Genomic DNA, 23,892 nt, shown 5'->3' on the forward strand with positions numbered 1-23,892 from the left:
TTATTGATTTTATTGGATTAACTATGACCCATATAATGACTCAAATATATTATTAAAAAAAGAATACTGGAGATTGCTACTTGACATGCAGTGTATATATTATGGTCTAGAGCAAATCTAGGCATTTTACGCCCCCCCCCCCAGGCCACATCTGGCCCTTTGGTTGTCCCTGTCCAGCCACATAGATTGCTTTTATTTTGAAAGCAAATTTTTATGTGAATGTGTATTAATATGTATTATGTGCGTGAATGCCTACGCATTTTCATAGCCTTATTAGTTCAGCCCTTCACAACCATCCCAATTTCTCATGCGACTCCTTGGGAAAATTAATTGTCCACTCCTGGTCTAGAGCAGGGGTTCTCAACCTTGGCAACTTTAAGACTTGTGGACTTCAACTCCCAGAATTCCTCAGCCAGCAAAGCTGGCTGAGGAATTCTGGGAATTGAAATCCATAAGTCTTAAAGTTGCCAAGGTTGAGAACCCCTGCTCTAGAGCAATGGTCTTCAAACTTGAGATACCTGAGGAACTCTTTTCAATGTGAAAAATCAGTGTACAATCCACTGATAAATCATTTCATATAATACATTTTATTAAGCAAAATTTTACAATTAGCATGGCGATAATACATTTCACACAGTGTGAACAGCAGTGTTGAACCCTTGGATGATTCTCACAAAATCTTGGGGTTCCAGTAAACACAGTTTGATACTATCTAGTCTAGAAGGATGTAATTCTAGATACTGTAAAGTTTTAAATTAGTTTTTCAGATGATTTTTTTTTTCAGTTTCCTGTAGGGGAAAAACTGATTTAGAGTAAAACACAGTTAACATAAATTATCTCAAAAATCATGCAAGTTTGATTCTCTTTAATGATGCATCAAACCCTGAGCTGTGGTGGTGTAGTGATTATTTATTTATTTATTTATGAGACTTATATACCGCTTTAAGTGCAAGCACTCTCTAAGCGGTGTACACCAGTAAGCAATGTATATATATATTTACATTGCCCCCAACAATCTGGGTCCTCATTTTACCTACCCCGGAAGGATGGAAGGCTGAGTCAACCTTGAGCCGGTGAGATTTGAACCGCTGACCTGCTGAACACAGTCAGCTAAAGTGGCCTGCAGTACTGCACTCTAACTGCTGCGCCACCTCGGCTCTTTTAGAATGCAGTATTGCAGGCTGAGTTTTATTTTGACAGGCTGAAGGTTGACTTAGCCTTCCATCCTTCCGAGGTCGATAAAATGAGGACTCAGATTGTTGGAGGCAATATGCTGACTCTATTAACTGCTTAGAGAAGGCTGTAAAACACTATGAAGCGGTATATAAGTCTAAGTGCTATTGCTATTATTGTTGCTTCTCACATCTTTAAATTAATCACTAATCTAATATTACTACTTTCTTCTCTAGTGTTTCCTTGTGTACCGGAAAGGCCGGGAATGCCCTGTCCAGGGGAAGATAGTAAGTATATTAAAGTTAATAAGTAACACAACTATACAATTTAAATTGATGCTATGATGTAACCTTTGTAAATGGGTTCATGGCAGCATTATTCTTATAAATTGAAACTACTTATTTTAAATGGAAATAAAAGGTTCCTAAAAGTATATCAAACAAAAAATAGGTAATCCTCGACTTATGACCGGTTGTTTTAATGATTGTTTGAATTTACAGTGGCCATTGTAAAACGTCACGCCATGCACAAATCTGTGGTCATATGACTGCATTTTGGTGCTTGGCAACCAGCTTGCATTTATATGATTTGCTATACGTTTTGTAGGTTTCTGGCAGAAAAAATGCCCATTTGTGAGGATGGATTTGCTTAACGAACGAGTCATTTGCTTAACAGATATGGGATTCGGACTTAAAACTGCATGATTTGGATTTAATGGCTGTCTGATTCACTTAATTAGCATTGTAAAAACAGTCAGACACATGGGTGTTTTAATTTATAATCACAATAATTTACGACCGAAATTCCAGTCTGAATTATGGTCATATGTTAAGAATACCAGGTTTGCCATAGAAAACCTAAAATATAAATAATATTTTCCTCCAACCCAACAGAAACATTGGATTTTTTAATGGCATCTGTTTTCAGGCTTTAGTACAATTCTGAGTGATAAATTGAGAGAGAAAAGAGTTGTTTTTCCTATAAAAAGCAACAGCTGTATTTATAAAATAGCTCTGGCCTATTTACAATTGAGAAATTTCAGGGCTTTTAAATGCACTTATTTCAGAAAGAGCAGGGTTGTTGTTTTTTTGCAGAGATGGTTTTTCTGAATCTACCTTTAAAAATTCCTAATGGTCAAACGTTTAATGTAGTAGGCCCATATGTTGTTAGATACATAGCTGGTTCAAAAACATCTTTCTGGCTTTCCAATTGATACCATGTGAAACTTCTATTTACTTGAGAATTCTAGAGCTTGTGGAAGGTATTTATTTCTGTTGACTAGAAAGAAGATGGGAATAGCCATTTTTCGGCATCCAAACATCCTTCGGACATTTATTGAAGCACAAGTAGAAATGGGCATTTCACTTTCCCATAAATTGGAATATGAAACCTGAATACATGTAGTCCTTGACTTATAACCAGTTGCTTACTGACTGTTCAAGATTACGATGTCACCTCTCCAGAACACCTTCCCCCATTGGCCACATGATCACATCTTGGGTGCTTGGCAACAGCTCACCTTTATGACCATTTGCAATGCCCTTTGGCTTTGTAATCACAATTGGTGGTGTTTTTGCCAGTTTCCAGCAAAAACCTCCCACTAGGCCAGGGGTAGGCAACCTTGGCTCTTTTATGACTCGTGGACTTCAACTCCCAGAATTCCTGAGCCAGCATGGCTGTCTGGGGAAGTCTAGGAGTTGAAATCCATATGTTTTAAAGTTGACAAGGTTGGTGACTCTTCTTTTAGACTTGCTGAGGTCTGTCGTGCAACTACTGCATCTTCTTTATATGCCAGTGTTGTTATGGGGTTTGGAGATTAGCTAATTTGGGGAGATGTTTCTCTTTGGGTAAACACCCCACTCTTAGTGTAAAATACAATAATAATGGGGCAAGGATTTATCCTTATTTAACTTAGTTTCCAGTTGAAATGTTTCTGAAAGATACCATATTAAGTTACACTTTCCCATGAGATTGGTATTGTGACTTTGGGTTTCTGCAGTAAAGATTTTTCTAGACATTAGGTGGAAATCCTGCTTAAAATTACAGAAGATAGTGTTCAAACCTGTTTTAGGGTATTGTTTTTGAATCAGATGATTAAAGTATTAACTGATGTATAGAGTGGGTGGACCTGATCCAAAGCCTACCTGTTTTTCTATCAAGATAATCTCCTAAAATATTATCTCAGGGGTGGCTTAGAGGTGAAAACTCTCGTCTCCCACTTGGAAGGTTGAGAATTCAATCTTAGGCAGCGACAGAAGTTTATAACAGGGTTCAAAGAGAAAGAATCTGCTGCAAACTCCATGTAGGCGTCAGGAAGGGTATCCAGCCAGGAAAAGCTCAGCTTCATTCAGTTGTCCTAACTTCAGCCCGAATTATGAGATTATGGGGTTGTAAAAAGAGAAAAAAAATCTCCTAATATATTATATGAGCCATTTAAGCTAGTTTTATTTATTTTTAAATATGAAAAACATGAAAAGCCCACATTAATGAAGACACTGTTTTCAGTATATCTATTCTCTTGTTTCTTAGTATATGTAAATTGTTCTTATTTACCTGACTTGTTCAGTCTTTGGGAAATCTATATATCAAAGCTTGATTTGTGCAGTTCTTGAACAAGGGCTCAGCTTAATTACAAGATGGTGATGAAATGTACAGCTTTGTCTGTTGGTTATAATTACTAGTTTAATTTAATTGATTTATTTTTCTTTAGAATCTATTTATCGTAGGGGTGCACGAAGATGGAGAAAGCTCTATTGTGCAAATGGTCATACGTTTCAAGCCAAGCGTTTTAACAGAGTGAGTGTTAATAAATTATTGCTGCTTTCACTTTTCACAATTGGACTTTGATCTTTTGTGGTGTCAAATAACTATTTCTTTTTATTTACGTACTGATGCTAAGAAAATAGGCTTTAAAAAGCTTTTAACCCAGAATTTATTTACATTCACTATAGTATAACTTTATCAATGACTTTATTTTTGATAACCTTTTGATTTTCAACCAACGGCATTACTTCCAAATTACCCTATGTCCTTAAAAGAGAAGAAATACCTTGCAAGTATTTCTGCAGAATTAAACTATCTAATCTTCTACTGGCCTGTACACATACACTGGTAATTATTGTGTAGCCTATAGTTGTCCTTAGCAGCTATAAACCACAAAAGGGGTGGGAAATTAATTTTCTCAAGAGACCACATGAGAAACTGGAACTGGAGGACCGAATCAACAGACTGAGCTTAATTCTGCTCCATATTATCACTTAATAAAAGGCAGAAAATTATGTGGCTTTGATTAGCTGCTACTGGTAAGAATACATGCCATATCTTACTTGCATTTGATTTCTAATTTCTGGTTGATTTCAAGCAGGCTGGATATGGACAACCAGAGGGCCAGATGTGGCCCAGGGGCGTAAAATGCCCAGGTCTGTCATGAAGGATTGTGGCAACTAAAAACATACAATGCTTTGGAAGCATCAAACTGCTTCATGTAGTGTGATTATATGTGGATTGCTTCATTGTTCATGCTGTTTGCTCCTGCCTTTGCTGCATGAGCAATCAAATCAGGAAGCTTTTAATAGTATTTTTTGCCAAATTTTTCCATGGCATGGTTATCAATTGAATAAAAAAACATAATAGTCAATTGAACATCATAAGCTGAGAACCACAACTTCCTGCTTTGGAACATTATGGCAAACTTTGGTTACTAGGAGATGTATTTATTTATTTAAAATATTTATCTAGCTGCCCATCTTTTAACCAGTTCTGGGTGGCTCCCACTCAAAACTTAAACCAACATATAAAAGCATATTAAAACTATAACACTAAACAGATTTAAACATTAAAAACAAAAATACCTGGGCCAAGTCAAACTTCTAATGTGCAATTATCCAATTCTATCCTTATTGGGGAAAAAGCCAGGTCTAGCTCCAGCAGAACCTCCCAGCCAGCGCCAATCCCAGCCAGCGCCGATCCCCCCCAACTCCCCTCTCAGCTATGCTATCCCCCTCCCACCAGCCCCTCCAATCTTGCAGCCAGGAGGCATCCCTTTCAATGGGACCGTTCCCACCCGCCCACATGGTATAGGAATGGCCGGCAGCAGCATGTTAGTGCTGGCAATCTCTCCCCCTCCCATCACCTCTTCCTGAGCGTGGGGGAAGGAAAGAGATGAAAAGGCAAAGGAAGGAACAGAGGTAGGAAGGAAGGAATGAAGGATGGGAGGAAGGGAGGAACGGAGGAAGGAAGAAAGGGAGGGAGAAAGGGAGGGTGGGAGGAAGGATGGGAGGGAGGGAGGAAAGAACAGGGAGGAAGGAATGGAGGTTGAGAGGAAGGAAGGAAGGAACCGAAGGTGGGAGGGAGGAAGGAAGGAACAGGGAGGGTGGGAGGGACCATGTCCGGGTGTTCGCCCCAGTCCCACCCTCCTCCACCGGAGACCTTAGATCTGCCCCAGTCCTGCCCAGGCACCACCGATGCAAGTGATGTAGAGCTGGCCACGCCTACCCAGTAGGTCATACCCACCCAGCAGGTCACGCCCATCCTGGCCATACCTACCCAGTCCCCCCGCCCAAGGGCAACCACAATGCTGATGTGGCCCTCAATGAAATTGAGTTTGACATCCCTGCCTTAGAGAAAGACGGTCTGGCCGATAGCCTGGCTGTGTACCTTCTAGGGCTTAAAGGTGATGACCAGAATCTTGAATTGTACCAGGAAAGAAACTGGAAGCCAGTGCATTTTGCACAACAGAGGTAGCATATGGGCAAACCTAAGATCCCCATTACTGTATGCCCTGCTGCATTTTGGATCAGTTGAAGTTCTAGGCAGGCTTATATAGAGAGCATTGCAGTAATCCAAAACTTTATCTTAAGAAGAAGCATTTTGGTTCAAACAAAAGAATTTTTCTAGCCTATCATCCTATTCTGAGAATATTCCATCCTCTAGTTCAGAGGTTCCCAACCTTTGTGGCTCAGTCAACAAACTGTCCTTTCTCATATTGTTAAAATAATTTAATATACTTTTTTATGACTAATTTTTCACCAACAATATACTGAGCATCCCAAAGGTAATTTTCAAAAGGCAACTGAACTGAACTGAAGAAGGTTCTTGGATGAGAAGTGAAACATTTTCAAGGAAAAAACAAGATCCAGTTGCCTTTGGGAGAACTATGACCTGGATGATTGAGAATCTCCACAGACAATATACTGAGCACTAAATAGTCTCTTGCTAATTTTTTTTTGTCCACTTAGGGATGCTAGATTTACGCATTGGCTATTTGTTTTTTCTTTTTTTCTATTTGCTCGTTCATTCACTTTATCTCCCTTTATTCTTTTTGAAGTGATTAATATTTTAAAACCCTACTGTTAACCCCAACTATACGTTAGAATGCTGTATGAATATATGGTACTAAATGGTGGGCCTTACACTATAGTCAAACTTACATATAATGGGGGAACCTATTGCTATTTTGACAAATGTTCAAAAATAAGAGAAAATAAGCACTTGTAGAATGTAGGATGCTTAGCATAGCTACAGAATAAAGGGGGTGCTATAATCTGGGGAAAAAAAGTAGAAAATTAAGTAGAAGAAAACAATACTTAGTGAAGAACAGATATCAGGAGTTATATGGTAGACCAGTGGTGGCGAACCTATGGCACAGGTGCCAGAGGCAGCACTTGGAGCCCTCTCTGTGGGCACATGTGCCGTTGCCTCAGCCTCGCCTCCTCCCACAACTCCCTCCTCTCCAGCAGCCCCCCTGAAGGAGAGTCGCCCTGAGCGTGGCCCATATGGAGCAGCGCAGCCAAAGACATGGCAGCCAGGCAGCGTAGACAAGACTCTGCCCTCACACCCCATTGTGCACAGCTAGTGCTGCAGGGTGTGGGCAGAGGGCGTGACTGCCATAGCACTGCTGGGCTGCCTGGGTGATCTGTGGCGGGCCCTGGAGACGGTGAGTGGCCCTGCGGGCAGGCATGGGGGGACAGAGCGGGGGCAGGGCCAGTTTTTGGGCACTTGGTCTCTAAAAGGTTCGCCATCAATGCAGTAGACTATCGTCATGCTTCCTATGTAATATTTTACAAGTAAAGCAGAGAATAGGAGTTAAATGCAATTCAAGATTGAGAGCTGATATCCAGATGCCATTTATGTACTTTTTTTCCCTAGAGAGCTCATTGTGCCATCTGTACTGACCGAATATGGGGACTAGGACGCCAGGGATATAAATGCATCAACTGTAAACTTTTAGTTCATAAAAAATGTCATAAACTTGTCAGCATAGAATGTGGCCGTCATGCTTTACCACCGGTGAGTAAAATTGATAGTTGTACTTTTCTCAAATGTATGTGTGTTTTCATGTACAATATAATTACAAATAATAGTACACTTCAGTAAGAATCAAGGCTGGAAACCTGATTTTTTTTTGCCTGCCTACAAAAACCCCATTTGCTGATTTCTCCGACTCTATTAAAACATTTTTATGCACATTGAAATATTTGAATGAAGTCAGTATAGGGTTATTTTATTTTAACTAAACCATTTCTAATGAAAGCACCATGCACCAGCTTAATTTCCTGTATGATTTCAAGTTTGCTTGGAAAATAAGTGAAATTTATCCCAAAATAAACATAGAACCTCTTTCCAGAAATGGTAAGTGATTCAAAAATTATGATTTTACACTTTTCCTTTTATTTATATATATTTTGTAGGAGCCTATGGATCATTCTTCAGTGCATTCTGATAACATTGAACCAGGTAAGAACGTTGCTCACTCTTCTCATAAAAAAATGAAGTCAAAAATCTGCACAAGTATTTCTATATTTACTAACATTTAATTATTTTATCTGAGAAGCTATTTTTTTTGCTTTATTGCTGATATTTGTGTATGTTTATATACAGGTACCTGAAAGGGAGTTTAAAATATAATTTGGAATATAAATCTAATAAAATAATAACTTTAGAAAAAATAGCAAGAGGTTCTTGCCAGCCATTCTTCTATTTTCTGATTTGGTTCAACATGCTTTACAGCAGCGGTTCTCAACCTTTTTATACGGCGACCCCCGGTCACATGGACGTGCTGCGCATGCGCGGCGCCGCCCCCTGAGGGGGAAAAATGGCGGATCGCATTGTTTGGCGGCCCCCGTAAAATGGTTGTTTGACCCCAAATGGGGTCGCGACCCATAGGTTGAGAACCGCTGCTTTACAGCTCTCTTTTAATTGTAAAAGGTGTCCTCACAGTCACAGAAAACCAAATAAAATTATTGATTTATTTATATAATACACTTATAAGGCTGCCCACTCGATATACATGATTCTGGGGGGGCTAACAATTAAAACAAAATAAAAACAGAATAAAAACATAAATATCATAGCACAGTATAAAATAACAGCCAAGATCTGTCATAATGTTTCTCCATCAATATAACCAAAAAGCATGTTCACCCACACTTTCTGGTCTCTAGGCTTGAGAGCAAAGCCAACCTTTTAATGTTTTGCAAAAGGCTAGCAGGTTGGGGTAAGGCTGATCTCAGAGGAGAGGGATGTTGCAAAGGGCAGGCACCACAACTCTTCCTCTTCGTGAGATGACAGGATCCCGAACATGCCTCTCCTCCTGAATCTAAAAGATTGGGTAGTATTGGAGAAAGATGATCTGATAAATAACCCAACTCCAAGCTATTAAGGAATTAAAGATAACCACCAATATCTTTAATTGGAACCAGAAACATACAGGTAGTCTTCAACTTCATACAAGAATTGTCCAAAATGATGATGCAACGGTTAGATTGCAGTATTGCAGACTAACTCTGCCCAAAGCCAGGAGTTTGATCGTGACTGGTCAAGGTAAACTCAGCCTTCCAGCCTTCTGAGGTTGGTAAAATGAGGATCCAGATTGCTGGGGGCCAATATGCTGACATTAGTAAACTGGTCAGAGAGCGTTGTAAAGTACTATGGAGAATATGTCTAACTGCTATTGCTATTCTTATGGAAGTCTTGGGAAAGTTGCACCCATAAAACACTTCCAGCCATTGCAAAAAATTGTACCATCACTCCTGCAGTCACATGATTGTGGTCTCAGTGCTTGGCAACCTGTTTGCTCTTATGACCAGTTGGCAAATGCCTCGTGATCATTTGATCTCCATTTGCCGGCTTCTCTGCTGGACTACCCAGAAAGTAATGAGAAAATTGATATGGAAAGTTGCAAGCTGTTGCCAATTGCCAAGAGGACTCCCTCTTATCTCTGCGAGCTGGCTGAAAGAGCTGCCTCCTGAGGGGAACTGAACTCCCTTGGTGGAGTGCAGAAATAGAGCCAAAGTACTGAAGATTTTGGCAATGTTCCTGCACCCAGCCGAAGGAGCTGAACTCCTTCAACAAGCAGCTCTTGCAGTCAGCCCCTAGCAATAAAAATGAGCAATGAATCCAAGCAGAAAGCGGATAGTCAGCGTGGCAAGGAAACAATTGTGGAATACCTCAAGTTGGTGGGGAGAGGCCTAGTATAGGCCTATATGAGTATCTCTTCACTCAGGAGGCTGAAAATCCTTTCTGGATGTCTCCTCTTGCCTCTATAGCACTTTGTGCTTTTACTTACAACTCCTCTTAATGACCTGTGTGATTGTTTAACAACCACAGTGGATAGTGCCAGAATTGTAGTCTTAGAATAAAGCAATTGTGGTCAGTCATATGACATTTTTTTTATTATCGCTTTGTTCAACAATAGGGATTATTGTCCTGACTGTGGTCATAAATCAAGGACTACCAATACCTGCAGCTATTGCAGCTTGCAAGGTATAGGTGTCACAGGTGCTGAGTGACTAGTACGTATAAGTCCCTCCACCATTACATTTTCCAGTAGTTGAATCTTCTGAATACTCTTTAAGGGCAGCCCCATGTAGAGCTAACTGCATTAATCCAGTCCAATTATCCAGTTTGACACAAACCTTTTAAATATTTTTTTAAATTTTTTTAAATATTTATATTTATCTGGAAATATGAGTTTTTTTTTCCTTTTAGTGATTCCATATCATCCTTCAAGTCACGAAAGCTTAGACCATGTTGGTGAAGAAAAGGAGGTATGCTCATTCTTTTCTACTAAAATTGTTGATGCCTTTCTAAGGCCAAAAGTGAAAATGCCTTTAATTGGCAGTGCCACTTCCTGAGGTTACTTTATCACAAACTGGTAGTGGAGCTGTTGGCTGTAAGAATGATCTAGCTTTGCATCCTCACCAATTAAAGGACTCTCTCTACTTTACAGGCAAAGAGTAGAGAAAGTGGCAAAGTATCTTCCAGTCTAGGTCTCCAAGATTTTGATCTACTTCGTGTTATAGGGAGAGGAAGTTACGCAAAAGTACTTTTAGTTCGATTAAAGAAGACAGAGCGCATTTATGCCATGAAAGTTGTGAAAAAAGAATTGGTTAATGATGATGAGGTGAGCAATACTTACACCGTTTTAATTTTTACATACTGCCTTATCTCTTTGGTGGTTTTGTTTTCTGCCTTACCTGCTGAAATTGTTCTATGACTGAGGTCCAATCTACTCCAGTGGAGTATCCTCCCTTTTTTGAATGGACTGTTTTGTAGTGCCTTATGCCATTTCAGGGAGCTGGTATACTCCTTGGAGTAGGGGATTGTTTATCCAATGGCTGTTCAACCCACAACACTTATTTTGGATAAGCCTGTCAGTTGTTTAATAAAAGTGCCAGTAGATTAGACGGTTAATAATTTCTTGAGATTTATGATCAGCTTTTGTTTCTTTTAGAGCTTCACTTCTGAACTCCTATTACGCATAACTACTTTTTCCATTAACAAAAATGCTGGAAATGTTGTAAACACAGCTGAATTTTTACAGGAAGAGCACTTAAAGCCAGAAATCTTGGAACATTTTAAGTGTAGTTTTTTTGTATTTTTTTTACCTATTCAGCCTAAATTTACCCAATAATGCATAAACTTATTTGCAAATCTTAAATCATTGCGGAGTTTCAAGAGATCTGATTGCATACAATGATGGAATGCAGTGGAATAAACCCAATGTAAGGACTGTGAGAAATGTAAGATTATCATGAATTTGCACTGATTTGTAATGTTGTAAACTTAGAGTCCTCAGTGGTACCCCAGGAATTCATGATTGTGGACGTAAAGTACCTGATTTACTACCTTGCTATTTTAAAAATAGATATCACTGCTTGTTTGATAGTCAGCTTTAGCTAGCAGGTTGATTGGCATTTCCCAGAAAATATTTGAAAGACAAGTATTATCTGTATTTTTGTTAATAGGATATTGACTGGGTTCAAACAGAAAAGCATGTCTTTGAGCAAGCATCAAATCATCCTTTCCTTGTTGGTCTTCACTCATGTTTCCAGACAGAAAGCAGGTAAATTATGCAGTAAGATTTTTTTGCATATATTTTTCTATTCTTTTTATAAGAGGTTATTTGTATTTTTTTTAAATAAAGTATTGTTTTCATCTTTTAAAAATAATTACATCATTATTTGCAAAAGTGATTTTCAGAAGAAAGATAAACAAGGAAATCGTTTATATAATTAAGAATATTATCACATAAAGCAACATTCATAGAATTTAAGTAACTTACATAGGGTTTTTGAGATGGAGAGATGAGAATAAATGTTTCACAAAAAGATTTTTGATAGCCTTAAAGAGTAGGAGGAAATCTAAATTATGAAAAAAATATTATTTGACTATAGTCTTATACAAGTCTTATACAAGGATAATTTGATGAGAATTCTAAATAGGTTTGAGTTTGGTTTTACATAATAATGTTTGGAAATTTCAGCTATAGGTGTATGTAATCTGGCTATATAAAATGGCTTTGAGTATGGAAAAACAGATTAAGGAGAGATGATGTGAACAAAATAATGTAATAGTAAATAACCCTTTGAAAATATGTGGAACAGATGCAACTCTTGATAGGAGGGTGAGAAAACCTGGTAAGACAGAGTGAAAAACAATAAAAAAGTAGATTAATTTGCAATGAATTAATCGTTAGTAATTTTCATATCTGCTATTCTATTTCTATACTGGTGATGAATGAATTCTCACTGAAATTCTCTAAGGAAGACTTAATAAAAGGAAATAATTAGTCCTGAGGTATTTAGGAATCCTTTGGTATTCTCCCTACCTTCTAATGTTATCAAACAAAAGTAAGAGGGAAATTTAGAAAGCACAGTCATATGGAAAAAAAAATCTTACAAATTGGTAAAGAATAAATGAATAGTGAATAGTGAATAAATGAATAGTGAGGAAGTCATATTGTGAGAACTATGAACCCTTAAGATACATAAATGAAAAGGTGAATGATGATAACTGGATATGTGAGAGTTATCCATTACATAATCTCTCTTTGTGATTTAGGCTATTTTTTGTTATCGAATATGTGAATGGAGGGGATCTCATGTTTCACATGCAGCGACAAAGGAAATTGCCAGAAGAGCATGCCAGGTGTGTACTTCTTTGATGTGAATTTTGCAGATCAGCTAGGAGTTTAGAGAGAAAACAAATGTATTTGCGTGCAGCATATTGTTTTTTCCCCTGTGTATCAGCATGTTTTCTTTGTCTGTCTGCTTTTTGTAGGAGTTGAACGGCTCTAATTCCAGCACTGCCTCTTCTGTTTATTCTTTCCAGCTTGGCTGAGAAAAGGAGAACAATCTCTTTCTCTCTCAGTTACATATTCATTTTTTTCCCAGATTAGTTTTCCTTGCCTTTCCAAGGATATGTTTTTGAATTTGTCAAGAGCCACAGATTTGTATTCTGCAGGCCCAGTGGATTCAGTTCTGCCTCAAAGAGCTTCCAAAACTGTTAAAGCATTGATAGTAAACTATTTAACTTTTTTTGTCACTCAAAGCCAAAAAAAGTAACAATTACGGTTAATGTGGAATTAACAATTACCACTGCTACTGCTCTGTGCAATTATTGGGGCTCAACTAAAACATGGTGGCGTCTGGCTGGATCTAGTAATTATACCCATCTTCTTCCAGCTTCCTCAGATAACGGCACATAAAAAGCAAAACCTTAAAAAAATAGCAAGATGAGCTGTAGAAGTAAGCTATAGAAGAGGCTTAGAAGTGAGACTGTTGGTAAGGATTAAATCCAGCTAAGCACGAAGCTGATCTTTCATAAACCAAGAAATTTATTGTGGTTTTAAACAATCTTGAGATAGAAAGCAAATGAATCAGAAACCTTGCCCTGTTTCTGATTCAAGATATTCCATGGAGCTTCCCCATCCAATAGCTTGTTTAGGAGCAATGCGATGCCATGGTCTAAAAAAGCACAGTGAGAGAAAATAATAAGTGCTTTCATTTTTCTGGGAAAAAAATGACTTGGTAGGCGAGGCAGGGATCTATCTAGATTTTTCGAAGTGTATTTTTAAATACTGATTTCATTTTAGGTTTTACTCTGCAGAAATCAGTTTAGCTTTAAACTATCTTCATGAACGAGGAATAATTTATAGAGACTTGAAACTGGACAATGTATTGCTGGATTCTGAGGGACATATCAAGTTGACTGACTATGGCATGTGCAAGGTGAGAAGCAAAATCTTTACAGGTTGAAATCTGAACATTTCTTGGTAAATGCCTTTTGATCAGAAATTGCTAATTTTGAAAGCTTAAAAATCATTAAAATGCAGTAAAACCTTGGTTTTCTGGATCTTCATTTAGTGAGGTAGATGACAAAATTTTCCTGAGGACTTGCCCCTTAAAGTTGTTACTGGTTGACGATAGTTGACATAATTTAGGTATTTTATATCACTTATGCAATGCTTTATTTATATTAATTTATGCTTTTTGTATAGATGAAGTAAAAATCTCGACAGTGGACAACACATTTTTTCAAAGGTTTTGCTTTCTGAAAACTTGGTGATTATAATAGACACCCTTCAAACTGAACACAAATATATTTCAGAATAAGTGTCAGTAGGAATCTTGAGAAATATGAAATTAACTTTTAATGACTATAACGTATTTAATTGCACAGTAATTCTGACACGTTGCATGTTCAATAGGGCTAACATGTTTTGCTGCTGATTTTCATTTGTACTTGTGTCCAATGTAGCTGAGTGCAATTTCCAATAATAGTCAGCTGATACTGATAGATTCCAGTTGCTTTGATATACTGTTTTTCTATTGTAGCAATGACTTTTCATCATATTTGTCAATGGCGGTACCTAGATTTTCAAGAAAGAAGTACAATTGTGAATGCAGAAAATGAATCTTCAGTGACACATTGCACTTCATGGTCCTGTATGCTATAAGAAGTTTGTCAACCAGCTGAATGTAGTTTGGTGCTAGAAGCAAAAATATATTTATTAGGTCAACAAGTGGTTCACATGCCACATTTTTCTGTCTTGAAACCAAATTCTTTTTGAATGGCCATTTCTTTTTAGTATATTGCAATTTTAGATCTCCACAGATATTCCAGTTGTACAGTAGATGTACTTCAAAAACAGCTCCATTTTTCTGTATGTTTTATGTGTGCGTAGTAGCCAAAAGGTTCTGAAGAGCATTGCCATTGTGTAAAAACAAAAGATTTCTGTAAAATGGTATGTGATAGACTAAATTACAGATTATTTTCATGATTAGCAATTCAAAATCCATAGATTCATTCAAAAGTGTTCAGGAAGCAAAATCTTTGTTGTCCAGTGTTATGTTAGTCACATCTACTATGTCAGATAGATACATTTGGTTTGAATTGACACTTCTTTGCCCCAAAAGATTGGTTCATGTTATGATTTATTGTATTAGCAGACTACAGGTATCTTGATTAAACTATTGCATTCTCAGGTTATTCATAAGCAACATCAGATAAATACTCCTATGCTGAAAAAAATATAAGCTTATTCCAGTCTGGTTATTCCAATTTAAAATGATGAAAGTGTCCATGCTGGGCAAGGAGGAAATTAATTACAGATCATTAGGAAATTTGTTAGCATAACTTACATTTTTGTTTACTAAAAGCAGCCAGAATGTCTGTATCGGGGTAGGCAACCTTGGCTCTTTTATGACTCGTGGACATGCTGGCTCAGGAATTCTGGGAGTTGAAGTCCACAAGTCATAAAAGAGCCAAGGTTGCCTACCTCTGGTCTATATCCTAAGTCTTGGCCTTGCTAGAAAGTAAGTCTGGTTTTTATATTCCTAAGATGAAATTGAAGCAGAAAATGTGTTTGAACTGTATAAGACACTTTTTCCTTGTTTCTATTTTAAAAGGAAGGATTAAGACCTGGAGACACCACCAGCACTTTCTGTGGCACTCCTAATTATATTGCTCCAGAAATTTTACGTGGAGAAGATTATGGTAACTCTTACAATTTTGTAAAACGTGTAGTTAATATCCTAAACAAGCAAGGCTTCAACCAAGCAAGTGTTGTGTTTTCCATGATAATGCCATTCACTTTAGAGACTATCTCTGAATTTTAATCTTGCCATCAAAGAATACAATATACTTTTCAGAGAAATATGTTTTGATCCTGCTTTTATTTATCAGTTACATTTATATCTCACTTTTATACCTGGAGCTCAAAGCAATGTACATGGCTCCTATCTTTTCTTTACAGTACTCTTGTAAGATGGTTTCAGCTGATTCTACTAAATATTGTGGAATCTTCTGTAGCTTGTACTTACTAATTTAATTTTTAAAATCAATCAAATATTATAAAAATCATGATCTAGTATGATCTTGTATTTTTTTAGATTCCAAGATATTTATGTTATGACGTCATCCATAATCCAGATGGTCAGGGTTTTATTAAGTTGTATTTATAAATAAATTTGCTTAAACAACAACATTTGCTTGAACACGCGGAGCCAACATTCATTGTCTTTTTTGGAAAAAGTAATGAAATACTAGGATGAACAGCTCCTTTTAATAGACTTTCTAATCATTTCAAGGATAGTCAGTATAGGTCAGGGGTAGGCATCCTTGGCTCTTTTATGACTTGTGGACTTCAACTTCCAGAATTCCTGAGCCAGCATAGGAATTCTGGGAGTTGAAGTCCACGAGTCATAAAAGAGCCAAGGTTGCCTATCCCTGGTATAGGTCCTCCCCGGTAAAAGAGCCACTCCACTTGCCACCAGTGGAATCAACTTTTCATGATAAAGATCTACGGAAGTGAATTGTGGCTCAATCAAAAGCAAAGTTTGCGGGCCTCAGAAAAGGAGTTGTCAATTCTAATGAAACCGAAAGGTATACTAAACAGCTCAGGACATTGTCAGGAGGATAGTGTACAAATGAGAAATATACAGCATTGTAATTTGGGATTGCTTGGCTGCCTCCAGATCTAGAAGGTTCCTGGTCATTTATGCAACAGTTCATTCTCAGTTGTACCACTATATTTTATAGGAGAGTCCTATATGTCTGTGAGCAGAAACTTAAATAAACGTGGATCATTTCACAAAGAAAGTGAAAGCTGGTTGTGTTCAATAGTCAGGACGCAGGACTATTTTGTATAGCATTTATTTAACCAAAATCTCTATCTATTAATGGAACTTAAATGAAGCTCTGGTCAATTATACCACATACAGGATTCTTCTGGATAATTCTAAGGAATTCACATGCTTTCTACCATCATTGTAAGCCTTTATGCTCTAAAACTTTATTACATTATGCAAAGAGAAGCATATTCGGTCTTTTACTGAATTCAACTAAACTCAGTTTAGGAATAAAGAAATAACCAGTGCATGAATTAACACAGTGCATGCTAGGCTAGGTTAAAATAAAGTCAGTCGTCAGGTTCAGTTTTATTGGGGAAATCCAGCAATTGTTTTACTGTCACTTAATCATTGTCTGTAATCAGACATTAGATTAAGTCATAATTTGGCTTATTTGGGAAAGTTATGTGAGCCCAGAATTTGTGAGAGAATCAAAAAATTGGTGGATGAGTTTAGAAAACTTTAGAATTTCTTAGCATGTATGTTACTTCAACTTCCTTGTGATCAGGTCTAAGCTCTTAATTTAGTTATATTTATTGCATTATCATAATTTTTTAAAAGTAAATATTTTGATTGGATCATGCTTCTTAACGTGCTATACTATCTTCCTCTAAATCTTAGGATTTAGTGTAGACTGGTGGGCTTTAGGTGTCCTGATGTTTGAAATGATGGCGGGAAGATCTCCGTTTGATATTGTTGGAAGTTCTGATAATCCTGATCAAAATACAGAAGATTACCTCTTCCAAGGTTAGTTAACTCTAAATATCTAGTTGTCAATGAAGAAAAACCACTTATATGGTAAAACTGAAGAGTGTAGCAGATCTTGCCTCTTGATTTTCATTTCCATTCATGTTTGCTGAAAATATATGTTTAATTACATAATATACTTAATACACCATAGGCGATGTAAGTAAATTATTTGTTGCTAGGAAAAAACTGTATTCCATAGATAGCTACATAGAAATTAATTAATAATTAACAAAAAGATATTGTGTGGCATTAAAAAATTGTTTGGTTTAGCACATGGGTGGGCAACCTTGGCTCTTTTTATGACTCGTGGATTTCAACTCCCAGAATTCCTGAGCCAGCATGGAAACTCTTCCTTTTTTTCCCTCAGCATGGCTGGCTCAGGAATTCTGGGAGTTGAAGTCCACGAGTCATAAAAGACCCAAGGTTGCCTACCCCTGGTTTAGCAGAATAAATAGATAGGAAAGATTACACTACTGTCTCTTTGAAAGAAGGCAGTGGAAACCCTCTTTCATATTATTGCTGAAAAATCCCTACAAGTTGTGTCCATGAGGTCACCAGAAATTATACTCAGTTTGAAGGGCATTTGGTTTGCAATCCCCAGACATATGTTGAGATTGCTAATTTATGAATTTTCAGTGCCCCTAATTATTTCTTCTAGTTATTCTGGAGAAGCAAATCCGTATCCCACGGTCCCTTTCTGTGAAGGCAGCAAGTGTTCTAAAAAGCTTTTTAAACAAGGTGAGAGTTTGTGCCATATATAATTTGAAATATACATCTTGCAGTTACAATGTTGAGAAAGAAGTTTTTAGAATGATCAAAGCCATTTTGTTACTAGAGCAGCTTAAAAGTATTTGCCCAGAGTTTTCATTTTATTTTAGTCTGGGTTTACGTGCAGGCAAAACTCACTGGTGGAATTTGCTCCCAATTCAAGCATAGGTAAGACTTTAGCTTTAGTTCTTCTGGCTACTTAGAGCCCAACTGACAATGATGCTTGACCTTGCGTGAGTGATTTGTGTTTAATGGTGTCAAGTAGAAAGCTTGTTTCTTCTGCATGCTGTTGCCAAAGGAAGAAATTTCTCTTTGATCTTAGTTTTTAATTATTTCTCTAGGCAAGGGATCAATTAGGGAGGCCTCCATAAACATTTTGATAACATCACCTATTTCTCGGTGCAGGAGAAATACAGTATTTTAGAGAAGAGATAGGCAGGTCAAGTGGGAATGGCTGGTGTATACAGGTAGACTTATGGCAGTGTTTCCCAAACTTGACAATTTTAAGGCATGAGGACTTCAACTCCCAGTTGCTGGCTGTGGAATTCTGGGAGTTGAAGTCCTCATGCCTTAAAATTGTCAAGTTTGGGAAACACTGACTTATGGGATGGAGGTTCAAGGTCTCTGGGTATTTGTACAGTTTCCTAAATTGATACACTTTTACATAAATTAGTAATTAATTATTGGGTTAGCACTAAAAGTGAATAGTTTTAAAAGAAGACATTGAAGCTAAAAAAAATCAGACATCTATCATTTATATCATTCATAAAAGCATAACGAAAAGCTATACAAGATCTCCCCTTTGCAGAAATTGTAATTTTTCTAGATTGTTTTAAAAGGAACATTACTTAGCTAAAAATGCAAGTACAAAGATGACATGGGGTAACAGCTGTAAACTAAATGAATTTGCCTTTACATCAGGCATGTCAAACTTGCAACGTCACGTGACATTGCGGAGCTTTTTTGCCATTGCTGGCAATGGGGTGGGCGCGGCTCCGATAATGATGAAACCGGCCCACAGGCCAGCAGTTTGACACCCCTGCTTTACATGATAGGCTTATAATTGAGACATAATTTAATCTGCGATTAAATGATAGAGATGTTCCAGCTGTCAAGCTTTAGCATAAAAAAAGCAAAAAATAAAGTTGTCATTCAGGGCATTGTCTATGTGACAGCACGTGATGCTATAGGTTTGCTAAAAGTTAAATGGATCTGGTCATAGCTATGCAGGAGTCCTATGTATCCACTTCAAAATTATTCATATAGCTTTTATTATTCAAACATATGCTTTTTTTTTATTCATAGGATCCAAAAGAACGTTTAGGATGCCATCCTCAAACAGGCTTTGCAGACATTCAAGGACATCCATTTTTCCGTAATGTTGATTGGGATCTGGTAAGTATCTGTGTAAATACTGCATTTAAAAGTTTCAGGTACAGTGGATCTTCGTAGTATAATTAAATCAGTCAGTTTCTAATATTGATAGGACAAAGTTGTTAAACACTTTGAGATTTCTCCATATAATTGCTCTTTGTAGAACTCAGTAAGATTCATGCAACTCTTTTATGTAAGAATCTGAGGTAAAAACAAATTCAGGGGGGAGAAATTTGGTACGTGGGGCTGCTTAGATTTTTAAAAGAATTAAGAAATACTGTCTTTTTTAACACTGAATAAAGTAACTATGACAAAAGATTAAAAGTTTAGCTTTTCAAAATCATTTCTGAAATCTGTGCACTACATAACCCTTCTGCTATCAGAAGCATGATCCATTCTACAAGCAAGGAAGGAAAATACCATGCTTTCTTTGCTTGTGGCTTTCTGGTTTACATTTGGAAAGGCTGATAGATCTCCCGCTCTTAGAAGGCCTAATGTACAGTTGGTTGGGTAGCAGTACTTTTTAGAGTTTAAATTAGAAATAAGGAATAATTTGTCCTGTTTGCTTAAGAGTATAGAGAAGGACTAAAAGTCTTGGAAGACTTGGAAGAATTTACATTCTTGGGAATGTAAATCAATTTTTAAAATCCACAAATGAGTACTGCTGCCCAAAGAAACTGAAAAAGCTCCATATTGAAAGATAAGCATGAGTTTCTATTTTAGCTATTATATCACATTTTCATGTGTTTGAATCTTAATAATTAGATATTTTGCAATAAAATTATTTGCCAACCAAACCTGAAAATATTTTAATATACCAAGCATGTGAAAAATAAAATTATACATGATATATTTTATGTTTCTGAAGTATCAGGACAAGTTTAGATTTGTAAAGTTTTTAAACTATTTTCATTTCTTCGAAATGGCTTGTTTTTCTGAAAATATTGGAAAATATTCTTTCCTCTGGAATTTGCACTTCTTTAAATTAAGACCTAAGGATTCTGAGTGTATTGCTTATTTGCATAATTCAAAAGCACAATCAAATTCAAAATTCAATCCAAATCAGAGGTTTTGTCATAACATACCACCGTAAGTAAGAATCTGAGTTAAATTTGTGAAGCAGTCAAGGAAATGATAAAATTAAAGATCAGATAAAACTTTCTCAATCTTGGAAATATTACCCATTATTTATATAAAAAAGCTATGTTTTAATGCTGAATGCTTTATTCCTAGATGGAACAAAAACAAGTTGTTCCTCCATTTAAACCAAATATTTCTGGAGAATTTGGTCTGGACAACTTTGATTCCCAGTTTACCAATGAACCTGTACAACTCACACCTGATGACGAGTAAGTAAATGATTTCTGAAGTGAATTATGTCAGAAAAAAATACTCTTGTAAACCTAGCAGCTGTCGTGAAACCATATTCTGTGTAGTGTAAGAGAGCTATGTATAACCTTCATAGCCATAAAGTTTGAATGTTGGTTGAGGCAGATACCTTCACTGGTTACGGGTACTATCTAACAAAATGAAATCCAGTAGTGAAAAAAGCAAGGTTCTACATTTAGGCAAGAAAAACCAAATGTACAGGTAGGGGGTACCTTGTTCAATAGTAGTAACTGTAAGTGGGATCTCGGAGTCCTAGTGGACAATCATTTAAATATGAGCCAGCAGTGTGCTGCAGCTGCCAAAAAAGCCAATACAGTGCTGGGCTGCATTAACAGAGGGATAGAATCAAGATCACATGAAGTATTAATACCACTTTACAATGTCTTGGTAAGGCCACACTTGGAATACTGCATCCAGTTTTGGTCACCATGACGTAAAAAAGATGTTGAGACTCTAGAAAGAGTACAGAGAAGAGCAACAAAGATGATTAGGGGACTGGAGGCTAAAACATATGAGGAATGGTTGCTGGAATTGGGTATGTCTAGTTTAACGAAGAGAAGGATGAGGGGGGACATGATAGCAGTCTTCTGATATCTCAGGGGCTGCCACAAAGAAGAGGGGGTCAAGCTATTTTCCAAAGCGCCTGAAGGCAGGACAAGAAGCAACGGGTGGAAACTAATCAAGGAGAGAAGGAACCTAGAACTAAGGAGAAACTTCCTGACAGTTAGAACAATTAACAACCTGCCTCCAGAAGCGGTGAATGTTCCAACACTGGAAGTTTTAAGAAGAGACTGGACAGCCATTTGTCCGAAATGGTATATTATTATTATCTTGAATGATACAGAAACATAGAAAATTCACAGCAGAAAAAGACCTAGAAGTCCATCAAGTCTGCCTTTTGAATTTATTTAGTTTGTTTGTTTATTATTTTCAATAATTATTTTTTATTATTTTTTATTTTATTTTTAATTTTTTGTCGGATGATAGACATGTGTTTATCCCAAGCAACTTTAAACTCAATTACTGATGATTGACCCTCTATCTTCTCTGGAAGTTGGTCCCAAGATTCCATTACTCTTTCTGTGAAGTCATACTTTCTAACATTACTTTTGAACTTACTTCCTGTCAGTTTGAGGTTATACCTTTGTGTCGTGATATGATTGACCACTTAGAAGCAGGTTATTTGATAGCTCCATACGACTACTACATTTGTGTCAGGAACACTGTAGTGCTTCCATGATGAAAAGATTTAGCGGTGAAATCACCGTTGTCTGGAGATGCCTGGCTGGGGCTCCTTTCATGTCCCCATTAAGTTGCCTAACAAAGTGGTACTTATCTAGCTACTTGCAGTTGCCCACTTTCAAACTGCTAGGTTGGCAGAAGCTGGAGAGAGTGATGAGCTCACCCCATCTTCCCGGGTCTCAAACACAGGCTTGCTGATTGTCACCACCAAGCCAGTGAGCTCCTATGATAGATCCGTGGTCTGATTGAAGATGGACCATTCTTCTTCAGAAATGACTTTCTTAATGTAATGAATAGAAAGTCTGGTGATAAATTGGAGAATAAAAGTCTAGTTACATTAATTTATGAAATTTAAGGTCAATGGGGCTGATCTAACCTCTTCTGATAATTTAGTATTAGAAACTGAAACATGTCCAAAATTATCTGGCATCACTTCATGCACTCTTTTGGTTGAGGATCAGCAGCTTGTCATTCCAGGTGAAGATGCCACAAATTGATCCTAGTGTTTCCGCATTTGCCCTATCAATGAAGTAACCGAGTCACTTGGTGCAAATTAGAAAATGCTTACCAATAGTAAAACCTGCAGGTTCTCTTCATGTCAAAGTTCTTCAGGTATTGCAGATTATAGCAAAAAGCTACCAAGCAATTTTTAACTAGAAATTGATTAACTGGTAGCAGTGAAACCTTCCATTTCTGCCACAAAGTAAATTTGACTGTTTTTGGATATCTGAAACAAGAAATACATAGAAAACTAATATAGAAAGGAAACAGGACTTTTGCACTAGAGTTAATAAATAGTTAATAAAGCTGGCATTTCTTGAGCATTGTTATATTTCAAGGGTTATACATTTTTAATTAAGCATTAATTAAGGAAAGATTAAAGAAAACACACTTTGCTATATTTTTAAAGGATAATTATTATTATTATTATTATCATTTAAATTTATACGCTGCACCCATCTTGAATCTTGGCACCTTACAGCAATAAAAGCAAGAATATAGAAATATAAAAAACATTAACATTAACAATGATTGAATAACACTAGGAACCAAAGAAGGGATCTTCTTTTTAGTCCATTAGGCACATCCAGCAATCATTGGGGGAACCAAGCCAGTCAGCAGAATTAGGTTTTGAAGCCCTTTCTGTCAGGCAGAAAAAAAACAGGTCCACAAACAAAAGTTTCAAATTACTGATTTATTGTTAAAGCCTATGTACAGGAATCTTCTCAGACTAACAGTTAACACCTGGCTAGAACTAGATAAAGGTTGTAGATAAAAGTTCACTTGTGACCACGTCAGGATTCTAAACTGATGCTTCTTTAACGCCTCCTCTTTAACTCCTCCCCCTACACTGCGAGAACATTGAGATCCATTCAACAGGATGGAGGTGGATCTCAGTTAAAAACAAAACAGCCTGTAGTCTGTATTTCTGCAGGTGCATGTTTAGGAGGAGTGATGCAGAACGATGGTGAAATGTTCAGCCCAACATGTCCATTCAAGGATTTTATTATCTGAATCTCTCCCTGTTAACAATGAGCAATTTTTGCTGGAAACCCGAAGCAGATGCCAATTTCTGTCCGCCCAAGTCATAAATCATGATCATGTGGCTCCAGGACAAGGCAAAGGGCTGTAAACATGGCCTGGCTGCGGAGCGTTCAAAATGCAGTCATGTGACCATAGGGGAGTGGCCTTTGGAACTTCAAATCTCAGTCATAAGCAGTCCTGGGAAGGTCCATTATAACTTCCAACTGTCACTAAGCAACTAGTCTTAAAATGAGGACTA

The 23,892-nt window shown here is 37.2% G+C and overlaps 1 protein-coding gene across 2 annotated transcripts in view; it reads left to right on the forward strand.

The window, feature by feature from the left end:
* Positions 1-23,892, forward strand: part of PRKCI (protein kinase C iota) — a 40,591-nt gene that overhangs the window by 15,639 nt on the left and 1,060 nt on the right. For both annotated transcript variants that reach the window (XM_039337881.1, XM_039337891.1), the window contains exons 4-17: positions 1,410-1,460; positions 3,884-3,969; positions 7,321-7,461; positions 7,863-7,908; positions 10,162-10,220; positions 10,403-10,576; positions 11,421-11,518; positions 12,517-12,603; positions 13,550-13,685; positions 15,366-15,453; positions 17,208-17,333; positions 17,995-18,074; positions 19,410-19,499; positions 20,712-20,827. In XM_039337881.1, the coding sequence (XP_039193815.1) occupies positions 1,410-1,460; positions 3,884-3,969; positions 7,321-7,461; positions 7,863-7,908; positions 10,162-10,220; positions 10,403-10,576; positions 11,421-11,518; positions 12,517-12,603; positions 13,550-13,685; positions 15,366-15,453; positions 17,208-17,333; positions 17,995-18,074; positions 19,410-19,499; positions 20,712-20,827 (1,378 nt within the window). The remainder of the gene's footprint in view (positions 1-1,409; positions 1,461-3,883; positions 3,970-7,320; positions 7,462-7,862; positions 7,909-10,161; positions 10,221-10,402; positions 10,577-11,420; positions 11,519-12,516; positions 12,604-13,549; positions 13,686-15,365; positions 15,454-17,207; positions 17,334-17,994; positions 18,075-19,409; positions 19,500-20,711; positions 20,828-23,892) is intronic.

Source organism: Crotalus tigris, unplaced genomic scaffold, assembly GCF_016545835.1.
Source record: "Crotalus tigris isolate CLP2741 ecotype Arizona unplaced genomic scaffold, ASM1654583v1 scf7180000017549.6302385, whole genome shotgun sequence".
In the NCBI taxonomy this organism is placed as follows: Eukaryota; Metazoa; Chordata; class Lepidosauria; order Squamata; family Viperidae; genus Crotalus; species Crotalus tigris.